This window comes from Pteronotus mesoamericanus, unplaced genomic scaffold (assembly GCF_021234165.1).
Source record: "Pteronotus mesoamericanus isolate MK-2021 breed Mesoamerican mustached bat unplaced genomic scaffold, CSHL_Meso_final scaffold_36, whole genome shotgun sequence".
NCBI lineage: Eukaryota > Metazoa > Chordata > Mammalia > Chiroptera > Mormoopidae > Pteronotus > Pteronotus mesoamericanus.
In genome coordinates this window covers 8,764,915-8,783,764 of record NW_026555313.1, presented here as the reverse complement: position 1 = coordinate 8,783,764, position 18,850 = coordinate 8,764,915, and the positions used below count along the sequence as shown (strand labels likewise).

General features: G+C 36.8%; 1 protein-coding gene across 2 annotated transcripts in view; it reads left to right on the top strand.

Moving 5' to 3' along the window:
- The first annotated feature begins 361 nt into the window (after positions 1–361).
- PDGFD (platelet derived growth factor D) overlaps positions 362–18,850 on the top strand; it is a 237,661-nt gene continuing 219,172 nt past the window's right edge. For both annotated transcript variants that reach the window (XM_054592509.1, XM_054592508.1), the window contains exon 1: positions 362–742. In XM_054592509.1, coding sequence (XP_054448484.1) covers positions 619–742 — 124 coding nt within the window. In that variant the 5' untranslated portion in view covers positions 362–618. The remainder of the gene's footprint in view (positions 743–18,850) is intronic.

Below are 18,850 nucleotides of genomic sequence, written 5' to 3'. Positions count from 1 at the left end.
CCACTATGGCCAAGGCATGAGCTGTATCTTATGGGTAAATGAGCCAGTCAGCCCTGGAGAAGCTCTGGGACTCTACCTTCTTCTGTTTCCTCCTGGCCACCTTGTACCCCCGCTCCCTTTGTGATCTAAAGTCTAGGGTTAATCCCAGGGTCCTGGTCCACCGTCACACTGGGCATGTTCAGTTGCAGAGCAGGCTTCAGCCTGGCCAGGGCAGCTGGACTGCTACTGCGGCGAAGAGCCCGGGCGCGCGCAGCGCTGGAGCCGCAGCCCGGGGCTGCAGGACGCCGCGCTCCGCGAGCTGCCTGGGCAGCCTAGCCGCCCGCCCCCTGCAGCCTGTGCTGCAGCCGCTGGCCACCGGAGGGGGCGAACAAACGTCAACCTGTTGTTTGTCCCGTCACCATTTATCAACTCCCAGCACCACAAGGAAGTGCGGCACCCACACGCGCTCAGAAAGTTCAGCATGCAGGAAGTTTGGGAGAGCTAGGCGATTAGCACAGCGGACGGGCCGTCGCTGGGCGAGCGCAGGCGGCAGAAGCGCGGCGCGGCGCGGCGTGGCGTCAGTCCCCGGAGCTTTCGTATTTCTCTTGGAGCTGCGGTGTCCCTCGGTCGCTGATCCCAATGCACCGGCTCATCCTCGTCTACACTCTAGTCTGCGCAAACTTTTGCAGCTATCGGGACACTTCTGCAGCTCTACAGGGCGCCTCCATCAAAGCTTTGCGCAACGCCAACCTCAGACGAGATGGTAAGAGGCTCAGGTTTTATTTTATTTTATTTTTTATTACAAAATCACTTTTTGTTGTCATTGCCCTCTCCCATCTCTTCTTCTACCCACCCTCTACTCAAAATCTTTCATGTGGTGAATGCATTGTGGTGGAGAGGGGTGGGAGGTTCGTGCCTGTCCGCAGTCCTGAGAGTCGCTTTTTCTGGAATGGGACGGAGGGGCGTAGGATGCCTGCCGGAGGGGAGTCGAATGGGTCTGGTGGTTCATCCCTCTACACTCCAGAAAAGTCATTTTCGTGTCCTGTAGTCCCTGATATCAGAACCACGGAGTAGCAGAAAGTTGCAGGCTGCGCCGCCCATCGGTCAAGCTCTTAACCTTTTGAACTTGAAACTTGGCTAGATCAGGCATTTATAATAGGTAGAGGTACTCAAGGGTGACTTTCTCGGGGTAATTTATTTTAATTTTTATTTTTTAGTGGAGGGAAAAAGGAATGATGCATTTCAGTCCCTCAGTCACTTCTGGGCAGAATGACTACTGTAGAATATTTATGTTGATGAGATGGTTGTGTGCAGCGTGTTGCCCATTCTGTCCCCAGGGTGACTTCCCCACCGTGGTTCAAAATGGCTCAGAAACTCACAGTCTGGGAGAATAGAGTTCATAGGGTACCATGTGCACCACAGAGATACCGGCTTTCTGCTATTAGTCTTCTTACACAGAAGGCTTTCCAACTGTTTGCAAAAAGCAAAGCTCTTTAAACAGCTCTTGTCAGCAAGGTCCCAAGCAGGCTTCTTTGTTTTCCTTCACTCCAGAGAACACCTGCATCATTGGGTCCCAGAGATTTTAATTGAGCTTATTTTATTTATTTCCTAGGCCTCCACCAAAATCTGAAGTTGATTTATTTTTCAATTCTCAAGTACAGCTGATGTTGCCAGTATTTTGCAGCTGTTTCAGCCACCTACCTGAACTAACCCATAGACTTTTGTATTTTTCCTTCATCAATAATATCTTTCTCTTCCTCTGCTTCCTTAAAGTTCTAGCACTTCCCCTAAGGAGATCACCAAGCTAATCTTAATAGCATTGCTGTGTGAGCTGGCAATATGTGACTGTTCTCTAGTAAATTCATATTAGCCACTTTATTCCCTTATTAATTTCTTTTTTGGTATGACCTTAACTTGGACTTCACTGAAAGACTTTTGAACTTTGAAACAAACAAAAAAACTTTATTATATTTTCTGATGACAAATGGACTGTGGGTTTCAGTATGTTCAAGTCATCTGAAGTGCTGTCTGTGTGCAGAGGGTATCGGGGAGCCATAGTCAACTCCCGGCCAGAAGATCCCCCTAGAGTTATAGACTTACTTTATTACAGTGCCTTTCTGATAACTTTCCAAAGTAGTTAAAGTACAAAATATCCTTATTAAATGTAAAAAATGGTTTAGGCTCAGGAGCAATCTTTTATAGTTTTGTTTTACTCATTAATGTTTCCAAAAGGAACAATCTCCTTCCAGTTGAGTTTTTAGTTTTGTTAATGTTTGCACTTTATATGCCCTTTCAGCTCCGTAGAGTAAAATGCCACTTATAATTTGCATGACTTCATAGCCATAATTTTGTAATCCTTGGCCTTTCAGTATCAGTTACAAGAAGTCAAGGACAGAATATGAAAAGTATGTAACCATTGCCCATTAACCCAAGATTCCAAGTAAAACCAAGTCATACAGCTCATAATATTATGAGGGGGAAAGAATAATCTTGTTTTATTTTTCTATGTAAAAACTCTTATCTAGTCGATATCACAAATGATTTGTTTTATCAAAATTCTTAAAACTACCCTGGATTTATTTCTTTATATTTTAGCTAAAGCTCTTTTACAATTACTCTAACAGTAGACACACACATACACATACATTTTGATTAGATTGTTCAATACTTTTTTTTAAATGCAGATTGATTTTATTGTTTTAATGTCAAAATCCATTATAAAATATTCAAAAACTTGAATCTATTATAAAGTCTCAGCAATTAAAACAACATGTTACCTGCACAGAAATAATCAAGTAGATCATCTATTTCAAGTAGATGAAATAAAATGAGCATTCTAGAAACAAATGTTCAATACTTTTCATAATGTCAATCTCTTTCTATAAACAAGACTGGGAGAGGGGAAATGGTAGTTTAATTAAAAGGAATTGTTATAAACAGAGTGAAAAAAATTAACTCTTATAATGTGTGGTTAGCTTGGGAAATCTTCAAATGGCAGATTATTCTTGTGTTATAGAGCATGCATCTCAAAGAGAGGCAATATGACCCCAAAGGTCAGAACTGGATATTCAGAGGTGAAAAAAATCTTTGATATTACAATGGTTTGTGGTCCTCCAAAGGTCCAGTGCATATAAACAGGTTAACTGTCTATCTGTAGTGTTCATATTTCATACGGAGGGGACACAATTAGAAAAAAAAATCTAAAAAGGATCCTTACATGGGGATTGACAATAATGTAAAAAAACTGAGAAACACTTCCATAGAGTTTGGGGGACAGAGGAAAAATAGAAGGTCTTTGAAAAAATCTAGACATTGTCTGGAAAAATCTTAATAGCAGCAGTTGAGCTGACGAGAGAAAGTAACTTATTAAATTAAACCTTTGTTCTGATTCCAGACATTTTTAACTTATCCCAAAGTTTCCTAATGCCTCATTAATAAGACCATATTCTGGATCTTTTGACCATCATATTAAGATGGGGTATAACTGTGGGAAGGGCATGGACATGGAATATAATGAAGAGAAATATAGAAGATAAAAGTTTCCAAACATTAATTCAGGGTTTGTAGATGATCTGGTCCTCAGGTTTCAAATGGTAAACAAAATAAAACAAAACAAAAAAACACAACAAAAAAAATTAGATACGACCCTTGAATAAGAGTTTTAGAAACCATTACCTAGTGCTGGAACTGTCGTTATACTTGAGCGCCATTGATTTCTTCCTGCTGGCCCTGTTAGCGGCCACCTAGTGTGGGGGTTAAGAAAGGAACAAAGAGGGCAGGCGTATTTTCCTGGGCATAAGGTCAGATGGATCCTCCAGCCTGATGACAAAGAACATCTTTTTTTTATCTACCTGTACTTAATATTTCCAGATAACTGGAGTAGCTAAGAAATGATACAGAAATAAAGTATAAGGGTTGATAAAAAATATAGCTTTTTTTCTATCCAGTGTAGCAGGCTAGTCTGCTGATGCCTGAATGCTTCATTAAATTATATAGTGGACCCTTGAAAACTTGGGGGCTAAGGTTGTCAGCCCTGCATCAGTCAAAAATGTGAATATAACTTGTGACTCTCCAAAATCTTAACTACTAATAGCCTACTATTGGCTGGAAGCCTCACCAATAATATAACCAATTAACACATATTTTGCATTGTATGTATTATATACTGTATTTTTTATAATAAAGTAAGCTAGAAAATTATTAGGAAGAGAAAATAGATTTACAGTATTTATTGACAAAAATCCATGTATAAGTGGACCGGTGCAGTTCAAACCCATGCTGTTCAAGGTTCAATCTTCTTGTTCTAAACGGAATGTCCATAGAGCCCTTCTCAGCACCTTCACAGTGGCTGAGTGTGACCCAGTGGAAGACGGTGGTTGAATTTGGTTTCTGTATCCACGAGGAAACTAGGTTCTACAACTAAGAGGATTAAAATTTTTTGTAGTAATTAATTGAATATTTATACTTCCTTATGTCATATTTATTATTCTTTCTCAATGATTTACTTTTGATATCTTTTTTCCTGATTCATGTCTTGGCACAAAGAAAAATCTTCATTTGGCAATAGCAGCCACATATGAGAGCGTATTCTTATTTTAGTGCCTGTGCACTTGGTTCTTTTGTAGCAAAAACTGGCCAGAACTGGTGTTCTGATTCCGAGTGTGGATCAAGAAGTATAAAGGCAGCAATTAACTGACAGCATTACTTACTTATTTTAAAATCAAACTAGATAGAACTTCTTGCTTAGGGTTTTAAAAATACAAAATTACTCTTCACTTTCTTGACCTATCATTGCTTTTGGAAAATACAGGCGTTGGATTGTTTAATACTCTAGTATTTATATCATCTATTACATTATCATTATCTAGTGGTAGACCTGCAATTTTAGTAACTGATGTCTTAGATTTTTAAATACTCAAGCTTGTTTCTTAAATAACATGGGTTTCTATTAACCTTATTGAGGACAGCACATAGACTTTGATGCAAGGATCAAAGCTTAAAGAGAAGGCAATGAAAGAAAGGACAATATAAACAAATTAAAGTGTCTGAAAGCTAAGAATCAGATTAGTGTCTAAATCATATGCTCTTTTGTGTTTATATTTCTGTTCAAGTCTAAGGGTATTAAAGCCTCATAATCTTATGGAGCATAGTGGTGATGCCATATTTTAAATGCAGCACAGCTTTAACTTTCCATCATAGGTTACATTGTTAAATAGAGGATCTTTTAAAGAGGCTGGTTCAGCCAGGTGTCCATATACTATATAATAGAAGCCAGTAGGTTGTGAGTTATAGGATTGACCATATTGTGTTCATTGAATAACAGTGATTTTTGTCTACAAGCAAAATGAAAGCAAAAGTTCATTGTTTCATAACAATAGTGTCAAACAATGGAACATTGTCCCAAAGAGTTACTGATACCTAATGACCACCATAAGCTTACTGTCATAAAGGACTCTTGAGCATTATTCTAAGAGTCTGGAAGGATATGTATATTTTTGTCACTGTCCAGGAGAGTTGAGTCATAATGCAAATCATTTTCCTTCTGGAACTGACTCTTGAACTTTCTTTGCTGAATGATATGATTAGCATAAAAAGGCATTTCCTGAACACCTTAGTAAAATTCTCCCTTATGTTAAAATAAGACCATCTTTTGAGCAAACCAGGTGTAGAATATTTCTAGCTCTTGTATGCCATGTCATTTTTGTAATGCATTGGTCTTTACAAAAGATCAAGATGGCTTTAAATAAGAGACAAGTTACCCTTTGCACTACCTGATCTCTTTTAAGGTCATCCCTGCTCAGGTCATTCTTTACTTGATCTGGGCTGTCTAAAGATGACAGGACAAATAGTTCGTTAACTTGAGCTCTGCCACTGACCCTGCTGTAACTATTATTCATTTATTCAACAAACACTTATTGCATCTCTAATGTCTTCAGCTTTCTGGGTCAGATGCTCAGTTTTCAAGTACATTATGAATGAAACAAGTATGGTTACTGAGTTCTTGAAACCTATGATCTAGTGGGCAATATAGAAAAATAAGTACTTAGTTCTGGAGTGTTCTTATTGCATTTCAGATGCATCTGGGGAGTCCCAAGGTTCTCAAGAAATTCCTTAAAGGTCAGCACAAGCCTACCTTGGAAGCTGAACATATATAACTTCAGATTCTCTACCCCTTCCCCAACAGAACAATTCCATGTATCTCCACCTTTCTGTTCACATATTTGAATCCATTCTAAGATTTTTATTAAAAAATGTACTTCACAGATTAAAAACCATGAAACCACTGTGTAGTATGATAAGTGCTTTAATAGAGAAAATGCATAAAGAATATTGAAATTCACAAGATGGACCTAATATACATTTTAAGGATTGCAGAAGGCTTCCTGGAGGAAGTGAGGTCTAAACTGGGGAATGAAGAATGAGAAGGGTTCATAAAGCTGGTGGCAGTGAGAAAAGAGGGTGGAGTTTCCTAGTGCAGAGAATAGCGCTTGCCAAGATTTGGAGATCAGAATGCAGGTAAGCAAGTGTCTACTGGTAAAAGGCCTGGGAAACAATGTTAAGGAGTTTGGAAGTCATGCTGAGGGCAAAGGGAAGCCATTGAAAGACTTAATTTAGGGAAAAGTTATGGCCCGTTCTGTGTTTGAATGCTGAGGGCTGCAGTGTTTCTGAGAAGTCAGCCAGACCAGTGCTGTGATCAAGACCAGTCTTTCAACGCCTCCACTGCCTGAAGGGCATTGACACAGAATTCATTTTCATTATGATAGTGCAGGAGGTGCCTAACTCTCCTTGCCTGGAATCTCCAATGCCTCAGAATATCGCTGAAGTTCCTTCACCCTGGATACCTCTCTACAGGTAGGCACACCAGATATTAGAAATTGTTAAATGTACCAGAGGTCACATTTGATAATGTAAATTATGAAAGTAATCTGTCTAGTTGTGATAACATTTTAAGTTATTTCAAACTTCTCAATTTCAGAATTAATGCAATTGCAAAGGGGGCATTTTTACATTAACTCTTTTTTTAAAAAAATATTTATTTTTTGTGAGGGGAGAAAGAAAGAGAGAGAGACATCGATTTGCTGTTCCTTTTATTTACGCATTCATTGGTTACTTTCTGTATGAGCCCGTACCAGGTGTTGAATCCGCAACCTTGAACTACCTAGAGGACACTCTAACCAACTGAGCCAGAGAATGTTAACTCTTGTGAGAAGGACAATTTACCAAAAAAACTATAGGGGGTTAATATATGATAGCAAAAAAGAAGAAATCCAAGACAAATGCAGCAGCAGAAATACCCTCCCCACACAGTACTTTAGAATCAAATGTAAGTCATAAATAAAGGAACAAGCCAATGAGGCATTAAAATGTACAAGTGCACAGACAAGAGGCAATATTTTTTTCTGAGGATTTCTTTTTCAGAACAAGAATGAAGCAAACCTTGCTTCTTACAAGAATTGATGATGTATAAAATATATATTTTCTCTGCTCTTCATCCTGATATGCAGACATCTATATATTAATTTTAATATTGATCAATTAATATTGTGTTTTGTGCTATGTGCAAATTAGAGGTTTTTGTATAATTGGGAGACACAGAGGTCTGTAAAAGGCATATGAGCTGTCTTTCATTACAAGAAATGATTTTTCTCAGGTTTTAGGTTTTTTACTTGAGCACTTTTTTGTAGAGTGTTCGTGAAGACATAGTTTTGGGTACAGTGCTTTGCCTACAAAAGTGAGCCAAAGATGATTTGAAGGCTTGTGTATTAAGATTTTTGAAATTTGAAATCTAGCATGCTTCTTTGGACTAAGGGAGCTTAAATGACAATTTCTGAGGGTAAGCTATGAACATGGGTTGAATATGTGATGTTAGTTTTGAACAAGTAATTTTAGACCCAATTGTAAGAAGCTGCTGAGATGTTTTGCATTTTGCTGAAACATTTAATAGGCAATCTAGCCTCAGCCTATAGAATTTAGCTATTCAGCAAACAGCTATGTAAACCATAACCAAATGAACTAATAAATATGCAACAAATTCATTTAAAAGCCAAAATTAGTGTCACAAAGTATATAAATGAGTTTGTTAAGTTCATGTGGTAGACATTAAAAGACCATTTGCCTTTACTTCCCATGTAATTTCATTCCACTTGCTCATGTGATTTCCATATTCACAGCAGAACTGGAGCTTGCAGTTAGATTGGCGAGAAGGACTGGTTCAAGTTATCACACTATCAGCCCTGAGAAGTGACAGCTAGTAGTTTTCTTGCCTCCTCTTATATTTTCAGGTTTTGAAAAGTATTCTTAAGACCTAAGCAAGCACAGTTGGCATAGACCTCTTATTAAATGCTATGAGCTGAATGTTTGTGTTGCCCCCTAAATTCATGCTTTGAAATCCATAAGCCCCAATGTGATGATATTAGAAAGTGGAACCTTTGGGAATTGATTAGATTATGAGGGCAGAGTCCTCATGAATGGGATTAGTGCACTTGTAAAAGAGACACCAAAGAGAACCCTCCATCACCCATGTGAGGATATAGCAAAAAAACATTGAATCTACTGGCACCTCAATTTTGGACTCCAGAACTGTTAGAAATACATTTCTGTTGTTTGTGACCCGCTCAATCTATAGTATTTTTTTTTATAGCTGCCCAAATGGACTAAGACTCAATCTATTTCCCTGTGTCCACCAGGGAATCATTATATTACAGCCCGGTAAAATTGCTGATATTTTTAATGATATCTTTGAGTCATAAAGGAAAGTTTAGATTATATATTTGTTAGGTTTACCAAGATCATAAATTGGAAGTGGTATTAGGTTGAACATATATGGATTTCAACCATGAGAATTACAGCCTCACTTTGTCAGCCTTGTGAAAAAGAACCCTGGTAGCCTGATAACACACTGTTGTTATCATTCTTTTAGTGGTAACTGATAGATTTGTATTAGTCAAGAAGCAGGGATTTCTATCAGTATTTTGGATTAGATCCTATTGGGATTATAATTTTTAATAACTTGAATGTAAACATGGAAAACATGTCTTCCAAACTTGCATATTTTAGCTGGAAAGTATAGTTAATGGGTTGGATTAGATACCAAGATTGGCTGACTTTTTCTATAAAGGGCCAAATAGCAAACATGTTCAGCTTTTGGGGCCATGAGTTCTCTGTTACAAATACTCTCCTGTGCCCTTGTAACATGAAATCAGCTATAGAAATTACATAAATTAATGGATGTGGCTGTGCTTCAATAAAACATTATTTACAAATGTAGGCAGTGAGCCTTCAGACTGCGGGGGCTGATTGCAGAATCAGAGAACCCATGTACTCTTAGGTTGAAATGATGGGTTTATCTTATTAAAATGAAATTCAACAGGGATAAATGCAAAATCTAGCGCTTTGGCCAGAAAATAAAAGCAACTACATAATTATAAAATGAAATAACTTTAATTAACACCATCTTATGCAATAATAGATAGATATTTAGATAAATAGATGATAGTCTATATTATCTCTATTTCCTAGTTTAGCTAAACACAGCTTGTGCTTCAACAAATGATGTAGTTGCTAACCAATAATAACATCAACAATGTAAACCTAATATTTTGCACTAATAACTTATCTCAGGGTCCAAAAGTCAGCAATGCCTTTAAAAGTCAGTCATATATGTGGGTGATTTCTCTCCTGTGCATGATTGTACCTCTCTCTGACTCCCTCAGCACTGAGACCTAAACCCACAGTTTACTTCTGCAGTTTCTAAACTTCCCCTTCTTATTGGCATCATCCTCTCACCAACACATATGTTCAAGTTTCTTTGCATCCTCCCACCAGTACAAGGTGTTTTACTGTTTCTCTTCATATTATCGCCATATTACCTTCTTCAGCCTCACTGCAGTTCACTGTCTTAGTCTCTCCTTTCCCCTTTGTAATTTAGTCCTCTGCTGCCCTGCTGAACTGGCCCGAGGGCGGCCACTATAGTTTGTCATCTCCTCTGTGATCAGGAGATCTTTTCTTGAAATGTTCTCTTCTCTTGGCTTGACACTGCCCTTTCTTTTCTTAACTACCCCTAAATAACAGTTTATTTATTTAACTTTTACTTATTGATTTTTTAGAGAGAGACATAAGTTGTTCCACTTGTTTATGCATTCATTTGGCTGATTCTTGAATGCGCCCTGACCAGAGATCAATGTGCCGCCACCTGGCACATTGGAACAATGCTCTAACCAACCAGGCTACCCAGGCACTGCCCCTGAATGACATGTTTTGAATAGTGATAGAAATAAAGCCAGAACTAACTGAATACTCATTTTAGATTCTTTGGAGTAACAAAATTAGAGAAGTCTTTAAAAAGCGTATTTTATTTTTTGTTCTGTCCCTGTAACCATTATGAATAGTGAAAGATCTTAGAATGAATGAGAATCTTGTGACTATAAAGAGGATTCAGAGATAACAAATAGCATCATATTATAACCTGTTAAGTTCTACAACTGCAACATTTTTGGGTAGATATGTATAAGTACGTATATAAACTTACAATATTTAAAATAATGAAAGGATATCTGTAACAATAAATAATGACATTGAATACACATAGATCTTTTTTGTATCACTCTTTTATTTATTTACTTATTTATTCATTCATTCATTCATTCTCTCCTTCGCTGTGTCTTCCACTTCCTCTCTGCTCTATAAATACTGGTATTTCTGCCTTTCATGCGCCCCCCTCACTCGGGACCTGGCCCGGCACCCCAGGCATGTGCCCTGACTGGGAATCAAACTGGTGACCCCCTGGTTTGCAGGCTGGCACTCAATCCACTGAGCCACACCAGCCAGGGTGTTAATACTGATATGTTTTTTTAAGGCTCTGTCCTTAGCCTTATCTTTTCATTTCCTTCCTGATAGTCTTTAGAGAATCTTAGTTTTGTTCAAAGGGTCAACTGCTACTTATGTAACAATGTCCTGTAACTCAATATTTACTGCCTCTTTCTCTTTACTGAGCTCTCCACCTGTCTTTTTACTTCACTACTTGAGGTCTACAGTGGCTGGTCTTACTGGTATTTAAAGTAAACTCTTCAATTCAGTAGTCCTCACAGTAAAATAATTAGTTTTTATTGTTCTTATTTTTAAAAACTCTAAAAATAATTAGTTTGATCAATATTAGGATATTCATCCAGTGGTATATTCTTAAACAAAATTAATCTTCTTGTTGTCATTGTTCTTCCAGGCATATTATAATTGTTTTTGAATGAACTGTTGAGTGCATATACTGACCAGGTATCACATTTTGCACAGGAATCTCACCATTCCCTGTAGACTTTCCTGACTCCTAAACCTCCCTGTTTATAACTGACTACTTCTCTAGTTTTCCCACATTTCCATTATAAATCTTATGATGATATTTATTTAATTATCTGACATCTGCTGATGTAAGCATAATTTCTGAACTTAACACAGTCGATCGTCCTTGTTGTCCATTTCATTGCCTGGCACCTAGGATCAGCTCAATAAGTTTTGAAGAATCAGTGACTCATCAGCCAATCAATGTCTTCTTTTTATGACTGATCTTTGGGCCACCTGAGCCCTCTCACTATCAGACTATAAAGGAATGGGAGAAAGGATGTTTAAACTCTCAGTGCAGGGTGACTCTTAGGTTTCTGTTAACTGTCTGGTGGCTATTTATATCATTGACTAGGAAAGGGACTAGAAGGGGAAGAGCAGATAAGAAAAGGTCATGGAAATAAAAAAGTAATTTGTAGATACTTTAAGCTTTAGAAACTTGTGCAATTTTCATGTGGATAAACTCTAGAGGAAAGGTGGCAAGAAAGAAGTACTAATTTGCATAAAATACATGCACAGTAAGCACAGAGTAATCAACTATTATGTTTTTAAAGTGAGCAATATTTTTTATTGTGATTGTGCATGTTAATACCTGATATTTATTGAGTACTAGTAATTTATGATGGCTGTTTTAGCCGTTATAAACAGTGACTTGGTGGAAAGAGTTGGTTCTGTTTCGAAAAGACTTCCTTGAGAGTGCCAAGATGTCAGTGCCATGACATTTGAGGGTTAATTTTGGATTTTTATCAATTAAATGTAGAGAATTTTCAACTGTCTTTTCCCACCCCGCATCCCCAAAATAAGCCCCGCACATGCTATGATTAGAATGAATCCTTTTTAATAAACTTTCCTTTCCAGTGTTAGTATTTGAGAACTTTTATGTGAAGTTTCCACTACTTAATAAAAGTTTAAAAGAAAGAAGTAAATAAATTAAGGGTCAATAAACAGTTCTTAAAGTAGAATCTTGATGATTAGCTATAAAATGCTAAGGGAAGATTAATTTATCTCCATTCTGTTTGAAAATTTATTTATATAAAGAGAAAAGGTTCACACTATATGTTATTATACTGAGGATTAAATGAGAGTTGCTATTGAATAGAACAAAAAGTATACATTTCATATAAAAACAAGAAGTTGTAACTTCTGTTTTATTTCTGATTTTATTTATTTGGGTCCTCTCTCTTTTTTCCTAGATGAATGTGATTAAAGGTTTATTAATCTTGTTTATTTTTTCAAAGAACCAACTCTTGGTTTTATTGGTCTTTTGTATTTTTTTTAGATTCTATTTCATTTATTTCTGCTCTGATTTTTATTATATTCTTCCTTCTACTCACTTTGGGCTTTGTTGTTCTTTTTCTAGATTCTTTAAGTGAACAGAGGGGTGTATATATTCTTACAAATTACTGTCTCGGGTTTCTTTCATATATTTTCCCAGGAGTGCAATCACTGGGCCATAACGCAGTTCCCTTGTTCATTTTTTGAGGTATCTCCATGCTGCTTTCCACAGGGGCTGTGCCAGTCTGCATTCCCACCAACAGTGCACTAGGGTTCCTTTTTCTCGGCGTCCTTGCTAGACCTTCTTGTTTCTTGATTATTGATGATAGTCATTCTGACCTGTGTGAGGTGATATCTCGTTATGGTTTTAATTTGCATTTCTCTGATGATTAGTAATATTAATCATATTTTCATATATATTATCTATTTTGTATCCTCTTTGGAGATGTATCTATTCAGGTCCTTTGCCCATTTTTAAATTGGATTATTTATTTTCTTGGTGTTTAGTTGTGTAAGTTCTTTATAAATTCTGGTTATTAACCTTTTATCAGATGTATCATTGGCAAATATGTTCTCCCCTACAGTGGGTTGTCTTTTCATTTGGTTGATGGTTTCCTTTGCTGTGCAAAAGCCATTTGTTCATTTTTTCTTTTGTTTCCTTTGCCTGAAGAGATATATCAGAAAACATATTGCTACAAGAAATGTCTGAAATTTTATTGTATATGTTTTCTTCTAGGATTTTTATGGTTTTACAACTCACATTTAAGCCTTTGATCCATTTTGACTTTATTCTTGTGTGAAGGTAGTTTAGTTTCATTTTTTGTTATGCATCTGTTCAATTTTCCAAAGACCATTTATTGATAAACCATATTTACCCCATTGTGGGCTCTTTCCTTCTTTGTTAAATATTATCTGGCTGTAAAGGCATGGGTTTATTTCTAGGCATTCTTTTCTGCTCCATTGATCTATATGTCTCTTTTAATGCCAGTACCATGCTGTTTTGATTACTGTGGCCTTGTAATATAGTTTGATATCAGATAGCATGATTTCTCCAGTTTTGTTCTTCTTTCCCAAAATCGCTGGTGCTACTTAGGGTCTTTTGTGGTTCCCTATAAATTTTTGGAATGTTTGCTCCAGTTCTGTAAAATATGCCATTGGTATCCTGATAGGATTTGCATTGAATATATAGATAGTTTTGGCTTGTATGGCCTTTTTAATAATGTTAATTCTTCTTATCCATGAACACATTATATGTTTTCACTTATTTATATCTCCTTCAGTTTCTTTCCTCCATGTCTACAATTTTCTGACTACACGTTTTTTATATTCTCAGTTAAATTTATTCCTAAGTATTTTTCGATGCAATTGTAAATGGATTGTTTTCTTAGTTTCCCTTTCTAATAGTTCATTATTGGTGTATAAAAATGCAACTGATTTCTGGATAATTATTTTGTATCTTGCTACTTTACTGAATTTATTTATCAGTTCTAGAAGGGGGTTTTTTGTGAAATCTTTAGGGTTCTCTATATACAGTATCATGCCATCTGCAAATAATAACAGTTTTACTTCTTTCTTTCCAACATGGATGCTTTTTAGATCTTCTTCTTGTCTAACTGCTTTGGCTGGGACTTCCAGTACTATGTTGAATAAGAGTGGAGAAATCAGACATCTCTGTCTTGTTCCGGATATTAAAGAAAACACTTTAATTTTTCCTGGTGAGAATTATGTTGGGTTTGGGTTTGTTATATATGGCCTTTAATATGTTGAAGTATATTCCCTCCATTCCCACTTCACTTACCATTTTTATCAAAAATGGGCATTGGACTTTTATCAAATGTTTCTTTTTGATATGATCATGTGGTTTTTGTTCTTTATTTTGTTTATGTGCTATATCACATTTATTGATATGCAGATATTGTACCAATCTTGCATCCATGGAATACAGTCCACTTGATCATGGTGTATAATCTTTTCTTGTGTGAATCATATAATATGCACAATAATGTATTGCTGCATATGATTTGAAAATATTTTGTTGAGGATTTTAGCATCTGTGTTGATCAGAGATATTGGCCTATGATTTTCTTTCTTTCTTTTTTTATTTTTGTATTTTCTTTATCTGGTTTTGGAATTAAGATAATACTGGCCTCATAAAATGAGCTTGGAGGACTTCCCTCTTCTTGAAATTTTTTGTAATATTTTGAAAAAATTTGGTGTCAGTTTGAGTGGTAAAATTCAACTGTAAAGCCATCCAGTCCAGAACTTTTGTTTGTTGGAGGTTTTGATTACTGTTTTAACTTCATTAGTTGTGATTGTTCTATTTAGATCTTCTGATTATTCCTGATTCAGTTTTTGAAGACTATGTTTGTAGGAATTTATCCATTTTATCTAAATTGTCCAATGTAGGCATATGGTTGTTCATAATAATTTCTTGCAATCTTTTATATTTATTTGGTGTCAGTTGTTACTTCTCTTCTTTCATTTCTGATTTTATGTATTTGAGTCCTCTCTTGTTCTAGATGAATCTGATTAAAGGTTTATTAATCCTGTTCATCTTTTCAAAGAGCTGGTCCTTGGTTTTATCGATATTTTATTTAGATTCTATTTCATTTATTTCTGCTCTGATTTTTATTGTTTTCTTCTTTCTCATCACTGTCGGCTTTATTTGTTGTACTTTTTCTTATATAGTTCTTTTAAGTGTAAAATCAAATTGTTTATTTGAGATTTTTCTTGTTTCTTGAGGTAGGCCTGTAATGCTATAAATTTCTCTCTCGGGGCTGCTTTAGCTGTGCCCTGTAGATATGGGGTTGTTTTGTTCCTATCTTTATTTATTTTAAGGTTTCTTTTGATTTCTTCCTTGATCTCATTGTTAACTCATTCATTGTTTAGTAACATGCTATTTAACTTCCATGTTTTCTTGTGTGTGTGTGTGTGTGTGTGTGTGTATGTGTTTTTGTTTTAGTTTTATGCTTGTGATTGAATTCTAGTTTCATAAAATTATGGTCTAATAGGGTGCAGGATATAATTTCAATCTTCCTAACTTTATTGACACTTGCCTTGTAGCCTAAAATGTGGTCTATCCAAGAAAATATTTTCTGTGCACTTGAAAAGAATGTATACTCTGCTATTTTTAGGTGAAATGCTCTGAAGATGTCATTTAAATCCATCTGATCTAGTGTGTCATTTAAGGCTTCCATTTCTTTGCTGATTTCCTGTCTTGAAGATCTATCCATTGATTTCAACATGGTATTAAAATACCCTAGTATGACTGTATTGCTATAAATTTCTCCTCTTATGTCTATCAATACTTGTTTTACACACTTTCGTGTTCTTTTCCTGGGCACATAAATGTTGACAAGGGTTACATCTTCCTGTTGGATTGCTCTCTTTATCATTATAGAGTGCCCTTCTTTGCTTTTTACTATAGACTTTGTTTTAAAGTCTATTTGTGAGCTCTAAGTATTGCTACCTCAGCTTATTTATTTCCATTTCCATGAAATATCTTTTTCAATGCCTTTACTTTTAATTTATGTGTATCTTTTGTTTTGAGGTGTATCTCTTGTAAATAGCATATTTGTGGGTCTGGTTCTCTTATTCATTCAGCTACCCACTGTCTTTTGATTAGAGCAGTCAAGCCATTTACATTCAACATAATTATTGATAGGTACGTATTTATTGCCATTTTATTCTTTTAACTATGTTCTATTATTCTTTTTCTTCTTTGTCTACTTCTTCTTCTTCTTCAAGAAGGCATTTTAACATTTCTTTTAATAGTGTTTTGGTGGTAACAAACTTCTCCTGCTTTTTCTTCTATGGGAAGCTCTATTTCTTCTTCAATTTGAAATGATAGCCTGGCTGTATAAAGCAGTCTTGGTTTTAGGCCCTTGCCTTTCATCACTTTGAATATTTCATGCTAGTCCCTTCTGGCCTGAATTTTTTTCTGTTGAGAAATCAGCTGACAGTCTTATGGGAACTCACTTGTGGGTAACTTGTGTTTCTTTTCCTGCTGTTAAGATTTTCTCTTTGTCTTTAAACTTAGCCACTTTAACTATAATGTGTTTTAGTGTGAGCCTCTTTGGATTCATCAGGTTTGTACTTTCCATACTTCCTGCACTTGTGTGTCTTTTTCCTTCACTAGGTTAGGGAAGTTTACAGTCATAATTTTTTTCAAATAAGTTACTGATCCCTTGCTCTTCCTTTTTCTTTCTGGTGCTCCTGTGATGCAGATCTTCTTATTCTTCATGTTGTCCCAAAAGCCCCTTAAACTATCCTTCTTTTTAAATTATTTTTTTTCTTTTTGTTGCTCTGATTGGGGGTTTTTTCCTACCTTGTCTTCCAAGTCACTGATTTGAATCTCTTCTTTATCCAACTCACTGTTTATTCCCTTCTGTGTATTCTTTCAGATATTGTATTCTTCATTTCTGATTGGTTCTTTTTATGGTTTCTACATTATTTTGAGCATCATTATAACGATTACTTTAACTCTATATTTGATAAATTGCTTGCTTCCTTTTCGTTCAGTTCTTCTGGAGATTTTTCCTGTTCTTTCATTTGGGACATGTTTCTTTGTTTCCCCATTTTGGCTGCTTCTTTGTGTTTGTTTATATGTGTTAGGTATATCTGCTATGACTCCGAGTTTTGGTGGGGTGGTCTAATGTAGTAGGTGCCTTGTGAGGTCCAGTGGTGCAGTCTCCTTGTGTGGGTTATGTGGGCCCTCCTGGTATAATTGAGCCTTGACTGCTCTTGGCCCATTCTTGCATGGGATGGACCATCAGGCTAGCTGAATGTGAGGTTCAGCCTCAACCTGGTGTGCAAGCTGCTGTGCAGGTACTGACCACGTGAGGTGGAATTTGCCTCAGCATACCTGGTGCCTGCCGAGATCTTCCTTTGTATTTGCTACTTGTGAGGTTTATTGGATCCTGCTCTAATGTTATCTGAAGCCGCCCACTGGGTGTGTTGATTCTTGGCCTCTTGGGAGGAACTCTGGTGTAAAATAATACCAGGCACTGCCTGTGACTGCTCCTGAGCAACCCGCTTGGGACTATCAGCCATCCACAGTCTGTGGCTGCCTCTGCTGGGCCTTAAGGACTAAGCTGTGCCCCAAAGCCCGCTTTTACCAGCACCAGGCCCAGGGGCAGGTCGGCAGAAGTCCTAAGGCACCCCGAGATGCTCCTCTGCAGGCCTCCACCTGCCTGCTTGCTGCCTGTTAGACTCAGTCACTGAAAAAGCCTCTGTTGGTACTCTAGTTGTATGAGGTAGGTTCTCAGTTAGTCACCAGGTAGGGGTGACTGATGTTCACCAGATTGATGCAGGTTCAAATTCAATGCAGTGTTGGATCTGAGGCTACTCAGCTAATTTACTACATCTAGCTGCCACAGTCTGGTTGCTCACACACTTTTGTGTTGGGGCAAGGTCCCAAGGATCTGTCAGGATGAGGCCAGCAGAGTTAATCAGGCCCAAACAGACCAAGATTTGGCCATGTGAAGGGAGAGCTCTCCTCCAGTAGGTCATTCAAAGGAACAATTGTCCCTGTTCTAGAGCATACAACTTCTGCCAGGAGAAGACAAAACTCAGCATGGTGAGCCCAACAGAAGCTGAGAAGGTGTGGCTAGTGGATTTCCCTGGAGGGCGAGAGGAAGGTACCAGGCCGGCTTCAAGAGAGGTAGGGGGTGTGTCACCCGCCCAAGAACCACACAGCTTAGTCTCTAGTTTGAGGTTTTTATTTAACTCCATCCTGTAGGTGAAATTATAATAATAAATCATCTACTATATTATTTAGTTAAAAAGTGATATCAGTAAAAGTAAATGTAAAAGCAAAATAAATAATTTTTTAAAGAATTTATCTCAACATTTTTGGTAAAAAATAAAAAAAAATGTACCAGTGCTAACAGCTAAGAGAGTGACTGATGCGTAGCAGATTCTTGATGTATATGAAGAAATGAACAAATAAATATCTGAGCCCTCATCATTTCTACCCTGAATTATTATAATTACTTCCTAACTGCTCTTGCATTCTACCTAACTGCCATCTACCTAACCATATAACTGGAAGTCACCTTTAACTGCCCCTTGCTCCCTCTGTGCTAGCCATCTAGTCAGGGCCTGTTGTATTGACTTCTAAGTAAACCTAGACCACTTCTTTTCCCCTCCAAGCTCCCTGTCAAAAAATGATATTGGTTAAGGTATAGTTTAGCACAGTATTATTTCAAGATTAAAAGACAAATCTCTTATTAGCTATTACTATTATTATACTAATTAAAACTTG